Source organism: Eucyclogobius newberryi, unplaced genomic scaffold (genome assembly GCF_026437365.1).
Source record: "Eucyclogobius newberryi isolate DKJ021-1_F unplaced genomic scaffold, fEucNew1.0.hap1 SCAF_10, whole genome shotgun sequence".
Lineage (NCBI taxonomy): Eukaryota > Metazoa > Chordata > Actinopteri > Gobiiformes > Gobiidae > Eucyclogobius > Eucyclogobius newberryi.
Genome location: NW_027315724.1, coordinates 19,556,887 through 19,567,439, shown reverse-complemented (window position 1 = coordinate 19,567,439; position 10,553 = coordinate 19,556,887). Strand labels below are relative to the sequence as shown.

The 10,553-nt window shown below is 42.7% G+C and overlaps 1 protein-coding gene and 1 non-coding gene across 2 annotated transcripts; one reads left to right on the top strand and one right to left on the bottom strand.

Annotated features, from left to right (window-relative positions):
- Positions 1-1,522: 1,522 nt before the first annotated feature.
- Positions 1,523-1,605, bottom strand: trnal-cag (transfer RNA leucine (anticodon CAG)). Its single transcript has one exon. It is a non-coding gene; the product is annotated as a tRNA-Leu (tRNA).
- A 2,303-nt stretch (positions 1,606-3,908) lies between these two features.
- On the top strand, positions 3,909-10,295 carry ppp1r14ab (protein phosphatase 1, regulatory (inhibitor) subunit 14Ab). Its single transcript, XM_072456659.1, has 4 exons — positions 3,909-4,169; positions 8,187-8,264; positions 8,491-8,523; positions 10,116-10,295. The coding sequence occupies exons 1-4, from the start codon at positions 3,987-3,989 to the stop codon at positions 10,293-10,295; spliced, it is 474 nt and encodes a 157-aa protein (XP_072312760.1). The 5' UTR covers positions 3,909-3,986.
- Positions 10,296-10,553: the final 258 nt, after the last annotated feature.

The following is a 10,553-nucleotide window of genomic DNA, read 5'->3' as shown; positions in this document are numbered from 1 at the left end:
AAAGCAGGCAGGTGACTGCAGAGTTCATACTTGAAAAGTGATGGCAAATCTTCACAACGGTCTCTCACTGCAACAAGTCGCTGGAATAACAGCTGTGGATCCACTACCACTGTCTCTCCTTTGATCTTGACAGTTGATCTAGATGCAAGTGTCACAGCTTGGTCAGCTTTCCTGAAGGTTAATTCCTCCATTGGTTTTCCTACCATAGACTGCAAAATCTTGCACCCAATTCCCTTTGATTTTTCAACATTGACACCCTGCTGGGCTGTCATACCATTAGCAATGTTGTGCAGAGGAGGGTTCTGATTATACAGGATTATACTCCTGGCAGGTGCTACCAAGCCAGGCAGTTTTCAGGTTAGAGGCCAGTCCAAAAGCAGCATTACCATCACCCATTGGCAGTAGGATGATTGGATGAAGATTGGGCCAATGTATTTGTCATAGTATGCATAGTGTTTCTGCCTATGCAAATTAGGACATATTCAAATTAATTTCAAAAGAAACTTATAATACAAAATGTTTTACTCTTCATGTATACTTTCATTGTGTAAAGTTGTATTGTGGTAGGAGTAAAGGAAAAAGTAGGCCTATTTAATAAGATAAGATATTCCTTTATTAAATTTGGGTGTGTTTTGAGCATATTCGATTTGTGTATAGCTAATTTGCATATCAAAATGTATTTTTAAAGAAATTTACAAAAAAATGTACTTTTCAATTAGTTCTGTTTTTGGCTTAAAAATGTGTTACTTTGCCAGGGGCTGGTGTTTGTAGTTGGGAGGTTCTTAGTTCTCTTTCTTTTGGTAGTGATCGCGAGCTAGTGTGATTCCAAAGAGTGTTCAAAGCGGGTGCCGCGGTAGAATGAAGCGTCTGGTGAAGCTGTTGGGAAAGGCTCAGGCTTCATCACACTGTGGAAGCCCTCGTTGACCACAAGAGAGCTTGTGCTGTTGTGCGAGAAACGGCCAAGAAAACCTGGTGGAGGCAGTTTTGTTCCAAGATTGGGAGAGAAACGGGACTCGGTGAAGAATAAAGACTGAAGAATAAAGTCTAAAGAATCAAGTCTAAAGAATAAAGTCTTAAGAATAAAGTCTAAAGAATAAATTCTAAAGAATAAAGTCAAGTTCCCGGGAACTTGTGCAGTAGCAACCCGAGTCCGCCATTTTGAAAGGGTCACAACATCACTACCACACACGGTATCCAGGATATATGAGGCCAAAAACCTGCGTTCTGTTAAAACATTGCTCTGTTCACAGACCAAAGAATAATAGCTTTGTCGTGTACCTTAGTTTGTCGTTATCGTCTAAAGAATCAAAGTATTCGTAGCTCATTGTGCTGCAGAAAAGCACGCAGTCGTCATGGTTTAGATATGTCGCGTGCCCCTTTCAAAATGGCCGATATGGGGGAAGTCCCGGATCTATGCGTAAAGATCATGGAGCTTTAGCGGCTAAACATGTGTGTATTATATTTATTTATGTTAAAAAAACACTTGTCAATCAAACTGCCATGAAAAGAGAAAACGTATTAATGTCAGAAGTGGGATTCGAACCCACGCCTCCAGAGGAGACTGCGACCTGAACGCAGCGCCTTAGACCGCTCGGCCATCCTGACTCATGCAGCATGACCGAGGCAATGACAAATTTAAAGTATCAACAGTTTCATCTGTGAAAAGTCTTTTTACGGCACTTTCATTGATAAAAATGTCTTTTTACGGCAGTTTCATTGATAAAAATGCCTTTTTAAGTACTACACTCCCTAAATTACATTTAACGTTTAAAAAAGGTTTGATAGAACTGGAAAACAAATACACCAACATCTTGTTTGCGTTTTAGATAAATGATTACAACACAAAGCATTTTTACATAAACTTGGAAGGTTTAAACTGTTACTGTAGTTTAAACAATGTCAAACAAATAAACGGGACAAAAACATAAAAATGTTCAAACCTGCGAAGTCTAAAGACTAGAGTTTAAAATGAACAGCTTTAATATCACTGGACAAATATTTCCAAATATTCATGTTTAAAACTTCATTTTTATGCAACTTTTCATCATTAAAAAGACACACTAGATGCTTCTACTGCTGTTTGTTTTCAATTGTTCATTGTTATGGCAACAGTCCACGCACATGAGCACATGTCATCAAATATTTGAAAGAAGATAAAGATTGAGACAACGAAAGTCAACATTGTTCAGGGTTGAATTATAAACGATCAAATCGGTTGTGTTCAAAGTCTCATGAGGAAACTGCTTTGTCAATTTAATATTGTGATTTTAAAATGTCTAAATGACTGGGGCGGTCCGTGAACGCACCGGGACGCCAATATTTTTTTCGTAGGTCACTTCTCACACTAAACCAATCAGAAGGCGAGCAGCTTCTGGGTGGGAGTTGACCTAAAATCTGGTCTCCTCCCACCCAGAATAGATCCAGGAGGCTCCAGGAGGCTCCAGGAGGTCGCCGCTCCAGGAGGTTGCAGCGCCACAGAACCTGAGCTGACGTGTGAATTAACTGAATAGAGAATGACAATGGACATGCTCCAAGCTTTTTAAAAAAAATTGCATTACAGTTTGTTCCACTTCACACCTAGTAAAGTCTGCTCAAAGAGAGTGTTTGACCATAAAATAAATAACCCCTAAACCTAACCCTCTAACCCTAACCCTGACCTCTAACCCTAACCTCTAACCTCTAAACTTAACCCTCTAACCTCTAACCCGTAAACCTGAACCCCTAAACCTGAACCCCTAACCCAAAACCTAACCATCTAACCCTCTAACCCCCTCTAAACCTAACCAAACCTCTAACTCTAAGTTTTTTGTAGTATTTAGGAGACGAAGGAAATTAAAACTATAAATAATCCATAAATTCCGGGAGGGAGCGGGAGTCGAACTCGGGATCCCCCCGTGGGCCAATCAAAGCTGAAGCTTCTCTCTGTGAGACGATAAATTACCTCACACGTGATCTGGGCAGCCAATGGGAGTAGACCATATTTTAGGTCAGCGCCCACCCAGAAGCTGCTCGCCTTCTAATTGGCTGAGAAATCTGCATCGGGTGAGAAGTTACCTACGACGAGCGGCGCGTCTGCCCCACGGGCCGTGAAGGCACCGGAGCGGCGCGTGGGCCCCGCCCTGATGCTCGGGTCAGTCCCACGCGCTGCTGGACACCGCCGGACGGGGACTGGATTGTCTTTGATCATTTTGAGTTGGACTTTAGATGATGCGTCTTCTCATTGATCACACCTTTTCTCTCAGACATTTGGACCGCGTCTGTTTCTATTTCATCTCTAAAGTTTTTTTTTGGTGTAAAACATAGTTTTCTTTGGACTGAATTGGAGTTTACGCGCTTGTTTGGACCTCCTGGACCTTTGGTGTTTTAGACTGAAACATTTGACTATTTGCACTGAATTGGCAAATAAAAAAAAAAAATTGGACACATTGGACACATTTGGTCACATTTTTGGACATATTAAGGCACATTTGTGCACATTTGGGCTCATTTGGACACATTTGTGCACCCTGGATACATTTTTGGACATTATAAGGCACATTTTTGGACATATTTAGGCACATTTGTGCACATTGGACACATTTTTGGGCACATTTTTGGGCATGTTTAGACACATTTGAGCACATTTTTGGGCATATTAAGACACATTTGGACACATTTGTGCTCATTGGACACATTTTTGAACATATTTTTTAACACATTTTTGGACATATTTTGGCACATTTTGACATATTAAGGCACATTTGTGCACACTGGACACATTTTTGGACACGTTATTGGACACATTTTTGAAAAAAATTTTGGGCATATTTAGACACATTTGAGCACATTTTTGGGCATATTAAGACACATCTGGACACATTTGTGCTCATTGGACAAATTTTTGGACACAATTTTGGACACATTTTTGGGCATATTAAGGCACATTTGGACACATTTCTGGACACATTTGGAGCTCTCTGTGGTAGCACCGGGGTGCTGGTGCGTGGATGGCGGCTCAGCGCGTGGACAGGCGCGTGGGACGGCTGTGCGCGCGCCCGTCCAGCCCGGCCCAGACCGCGCAGCGGCGTCTGGCGCGCGTGACCGTCAAGTACGACCGGCGCGAGCTCCAGCGCCGACTGGACACGGAGCAGTGGCTCGAGCACGCGCTGCACGACCTCTACAGAGGACAGGTATGTCCCACGCACAAGCTCTACAGAGGACAGGTACGTCCCGCGCACGAGCTCTACAGAGGACAGGTACGTCCCACGCACGCACACTACAGAAGATAGGTACGTCCCACGCATGCACACTACGGAGGACAGGTACGTCCCACACACGCACACTACAGAGGACAGGTACGTCCCACACACAAGCTCTACAGAGGACAGGTACGTCCCACGCACGAGCTCTACAGAGGACAGGTACGTCCCACGCACGAGCTCTACAGAGGACAGGTACGTCCCACGCACGAGCTCTACAGAGGACAGGTACGTTCCACGCACAAGCTCTACAGAGGACAGGTATGTCCCACGCACAAGCTCTACAGAGGACAGGTACGTCCCACGCACGCACACTACAGAGGACAGGTACGTCCCACGCACGCACACTACAGAGGACAGGTACGTCCCACGCACGTACACTACAGAAGATAGGTACGTCCCACGCATGCACACTACGGAGGACAGGTACGTCCCACACACGCACACTACAGAGGACAGGTACGTCCCACACACAAGCTCTACAGAGGACAGGTACGTCCCACGCACAAGCTCTACAGAGGACAGGTACGTCCCACGCACAAGCTCTACAGAGGACAGGTACGTCCCACGCACGAGCTCTACAGAGGACAGGTACGTTCCACGCACAAGCTCTACAGAGGACAGGTATGTCCCACGCACAAGCTCTACAGAGGACAGGTACGTCCCACGCACGAGCTCTACAGAGGACAGGTACGTTCCACGCACAAGCTCTACAGAGGACAGGTACGTCCCACGCACGAGCTCTACAGAGGACAGGTACGTTCCACGCACAAGCTCTACAGAGGACAGGTACGTTCCACGCACAAGCTCTACAGAGGACAGGTATGTCCCAGGCGCACTACAGAGGACAGGTACAGGTGTGGGGGCACGTGGACACGCCCGTTTGACAGTCCTGGTCCTCAGATTTGACTGAACATTTTGCCCGTTTGTCACGGTTTAATTTGTGTAAAGTTATAATTGTACTTCCTGGTTGGACGTGAGCACAGATATGACACAGAGGTGATATCACAGCTGTTACCATAGCAACCAGACTGTAAACAAGAGCCAAACTCCACATAAATGACACAACAGTTCTGATCTGACACAATAAGACCATAAAACACCTTTATTTAGTCCAACCATGGTTTAAACTGTCTCTGTGTCGCACACTGATGACATCACAGAGGGATTCAGCTCCACTTCCTGTCATTTTAAAATCTCATTTATCACAATTGTCTTCACAAACTGCGACTGAACAGAAGTAAAACTGTGATAAATATTTACCGCTGGTTCAAACTAAGTCCTGATAAGAACAAGCTTCGTATTTTCTCTGGTTCTCGTGACAAAGAAAGTGAATCACGAACGTGACCCCTCCCCCTCCCCCACCCCATGGCCCCGCCCCCTCATCAATACAGTGACAGATGTGTCTTTGTCTCATTCACAGAGACGAAAGCACAGTCACGTTCTCGTTTATTAAATGATAAAAAATCATGTTTTTATTCTTACTTCTCTCTCTCCCTCTCTCTCTCTCCCTCTTTCATCTCTCTCCCTCTCTCTCTCCTTCCCTCTCTCTGCCATGTTCTTCTCTTTCTCCCCTCTCTCTCCTCCTCTTTCCTCTTCTCCATCATGTCTCTCTCTTTCTCTTTCCTTTTTCTTCTGCATCCATCGTCTTTATTCTCTCTCTGATTTCTCTCTTGGGGATCATTAAATTAAATTACATTTCATGCTAAACACGTGGTAGAAACAGATGCTTCTCTATTTGTGAATAAATTAAGTTAATAATAAAAGCTCTTTTCTCATTGGTCAGAAAACCACAGCCGTTTAGTCTGTTTAGAATAAATCAATATCAGTGAAATAATAATTAGTTAAGTTTTGTGTGAATATGAATGTCTGAGTTCTTTTTAAATAAAGTAAAGAATTACACGTTCATCTCTTTATGTAGCGCTCTCTCTTTAAAGAGTCAATATGCCTCATAAACACACTATTACTGTAATAGGGTGTTTAGGCTTATACATCATGTAATAGTGTGTTTAGGCTAAACATACTATTACATGATGTATAAGCCTAAACACACTATTACATGGTGTATAAGCCTAAACACACTATTACATGGTGTATAAGTCTAAACATACTATTACACGTGTATAAGCCCAAACACACTATTACACGGTGTAAAAGCCTCAACATACTATTACTTGGTGTATAAGCCTAAACATACTATTACATGGTGTATAAGCCCAAACACACTATTACATGGTGTATAGGCCCAAACACACTATTACATGGTGTATAGGCCCAAACACACTATTACATGGTGTATAAGCCTAAACATACTATTACATGGTGTAAAAGCCTCAACATACTATTACTTGGTGTATAAGCCTAAACATACTATTACTTGGTGTATAAGCCTAAACATACTATTACACGGTGTATAAGCCTAAACACACTATTACACGGTGTATAAGCCTAAACACACTATTACACGGTGTATAAGCCTAAACATACTATTACATGGTGTATAAGCCTAAACATACTATTACACGGTGTATAAGCCTAAACATACTATTACATGGTGTATAAGCCTAAACACACTATTACATGGTGTATAAGCCTAAACACACTATTACATGGTGTATAAGCCTAAACATACTATTACATGGTGTATAAGCCTAAACACACTATTACATGGTGTATAAGCCTAAACACACTATTACACGGTGTATAAGCCTAAACATACTATTACATGGTGTATAAGCCCAAACACACTATTACATGGTGTATAAGCCTAAACATACTATTACATGGTGTATAAGCCCAAACACACTATTACATGGTGTATAAGCCTAAACATACTATTACATGGTGTATAGGCCTAATTGAGATCCTGTGGTTCCCAAGCCGAACACCTTCTGACCCCTGACTGCGCCTAGAAATTCTGTCCATAAAAACTATGAATAGAACTGGTGACAAAGCGCAGCCCTGATTTAGTCCAACATGCACTGGGAACAGGTCTGACTTACTGCAGTAAACACAGCTCCTGCTCCGGTCATACAGGGACCGGACAGCCCTGAGCAAAGGGCCCTGGACCCCCTAATCCCGTAGCATCCCACAAAGGACACCCCGAGGGACACGGTCGAAAGCCTTCTCCAGATTCCATAAAGCACATGTGGACTGTGCAAACTCCCATGAACCCTCGAGCCCCCGATGGAGAGTCTAGAGCTGGTCCAGAGTTCCACGACCAGGACCTAAACCACTCTGCTCCTCCTTAAATCTGAGGTTCCACTATCGGTCTTGTAATCAAGACCTTGAATCTCGGGTCAGTTCTAATGGTACAAAACCTTTGATCATAATGAGTTTAAGATTGTAACATCTTTATTTAATTTGTATGTTTTGATCAGCTCCTTCTATGTTGTAAGAACAGATTTGACCCAGGGATTCTTCAGTGTCATCTGCCAGTGAGGCCTGCACAGGAACCTGAGGCACCACACTACTCTCAATATGAGCACCATTGATGATAAACGTAAAATACCTTTGTTTCTTACATTAATGTGAGTAAACAACTGGAACGGTTTCACATTTCTATCTTTAAATGTGAGAGTTTTTCACCTGCAGCGTCTGGACTTCATTGTTTCTATTGTTTTGGAGATATTTGGATGCTTTTTTTGATTTTTCAATGTGTTTTACTGTTGGTCCTCTTTAAAAACACAGTGGAATCTGTCCATTCATTTCTGCTTTGACTAAAACACTCAAACATTTACATTTTAATCGTCACAATTGAGATGAAATATGAGGAAGACCGCTTTGTTGATAGAAATTATAAGAATATAGGCTGAATATGTTTTTGATGCACTTTATTGTGATGATCAGAAGAGACAAAAGTGTGATTTTTATAGTTTGCACTGGAAAAACCTTTCTGACTTTAAATACAATAAACGGAAAGAAAATAAACAAATAAATGTTTTTCAGGAGAAGCTGATCCCAGAGCTGAACATCGACGAACTTCTGGATCTGAAAACGGACGAAGAGAAAAGCACCAGACTCAAAGTAACTTTTAGTCCTGGTTTAGTCCTGGTTTAGTCCTGGTTTAGACCTGGATTAGTCCTGGTTTGGACCTGGTTTAGCTCTGGTTTAGTCTTGGTTTTGTCCTGGTTTAGTCCTTGTTTTGTCCTGGTTTAGTCCTTGTTTAGTCCTGGTTTGGACCTGGTTTAGACCTGGTTTAGTCTTTATTTATATTTAATCTCCTCTAAATTTAGTTTGATTTCATTTTCAGGAGATTCTTCGCTCGTCCCACAAAAACACGGAGGTGAGAACTTTATTTCACATTCTTTAGAAGTAAAATAAACCGTCTAAACTATAAATCAAACTCAAATAAACCTGTGAAACGAGCTTGTTTTTCCTTCATTTAAACCACAGCACGACACAGACTTCTGCTGTGCAAAAACAGATCACGTTCATGTTATTCACCTCCAAACGGTTCAAAGTCACAAAACACAAGTCCAAGAGAGAGAAAAAACTGTTTTATAGCCTTAAAAGTATTTGCATTTGTGTCCAGTAAATACACTCAAATACAACGTTTAATGTGTTTAAAGCAGCTCTGTGTGTCCGAGGCTTTTACAAGTTTTCTTATTTTTGTCTTTTTACATTTTGAAATATATTTAAAAAAACAAAAAAACAAGCCATTTCTTTGTAGCCATTTTCCTGCCGCCAATAGTACATTCCAGAAAGTATCCATGTATTGTGTCCATGGCAGAAGTTTTGAGACCCAAGTACATACTCAACTCATGAAGAACACGTAGCGATAAGTTCTTCCAAAATGGTCCATTTCAGTCCAATACATGCGTTCGCACATCCATGAACTTGTACAGTAGCAACCGAGTCCGCCATTTTGAAAGGGGCACAACAGCACGTCTACTACATACGGTAGATATGAGGCCAAAATGCCAAAAACCTGCGTTCTGTAAGGACATCACTCTGCTGTCAGACCAAGGAATGATAGCTTTGTCGTGTACCTTAGTTAGTTTGCCGTTATTGTCTAAAGAATCAAAGTATTCGTAGCTCAATATGCCGCAGAAAAGGATGCAGTCGCGGCAGGCTTTTAGATAGGATTTGAAAACACCCCGTCCAAATAATTTTGTCCGGGGGCTTTAAAAAATTTCGCTTGCGCGAAAGCCAATATGTGTATCGCGACCTTTTTTCCGACGCTTTTACAAAATAAAGCAGCGCTTTTACAAAATAAAGCTGCGCTTTTAACGCGGAGGCGCCCGCACGGCGATCTAGAGCTGCGCCCTTACGCCTCTCGTATCATATTGACTTTCCATACTCTCCCGCCGCCTGCACCTCTCGGCCGTGCGGATCACACTCTGCCACTTCGGAGCGGCGTATCGCGCCGTATTTTACATGGTATTTGGCCGTGGAGCTTCGCATTTTCCGGACCACGGCTTGGCAGCCAATCAGAGCCAAGCACACAAACTTTGTCGACCAATCAGCGCGCAGAATGCAAATTTTTACTTGTAAACAGTCAACTGTCATGGCGGACAATCGTCAAACGCTTCCCGGCCCAATTTAATAATAATCCCCTTTTTTTCTATGATTTATTAATAAAAATGACCCCAGACTTGCACTCGAAAATGCCTGTCCACATTTCAAAATACCCCGTCCAAAATACGGGAAGACGGACGGCTATCTAAAAGCCTGAGTCGCGGTAGTCGCTAGAATATGGCGTGCCCCTTTTAAAATGGCCACTATGGAGAAGTCCTGGATGTATGACGTCACCGCAAACGCATGTATATGTCTGAGCAACCGGACCGTCCCAGAACACGTGATTTGCCCTTTTACCGCCACACTTTCTCCAAAAGTTTGCGCTTCCTGGTGACTTCCTATTTGCTTGTGTCTCAGGCGCTGGTCCGCGAGCTGCTGCTGAAGCTTCAGGGTTTGCAAACTCAGGAAGATCTGCACAACAGCGGCATCGAGCTGCAACAACTGCACATTTACTCCAGCCGAGGCTCGTCCACCGACAGACTCCAGAGTGTGAAGAACGACGGCGCCCCGAGCGTCGCGTTTACGTCTCAATGCTAATGCTAAATGTAGCGCTGAGGCGTTTAGCATTCATAATGAACGTGAATTAAACGATAACACTGAAATAATCTCCGCTTAAAAACAATAAAACGGTCTTTACTTAAAAAATGTAGGTTTGTTTCATGTTTTTTTTTGGTGCTGTGCTCAGATGAATCCTCTGCTCTTTCTTTGTCGTTCACTTATGCTTTTATTTGGAAACACTTAACGTTTGAAATGGAGCTTCTGATCATAAATAATTCATAATGTTGGCGTCGACTC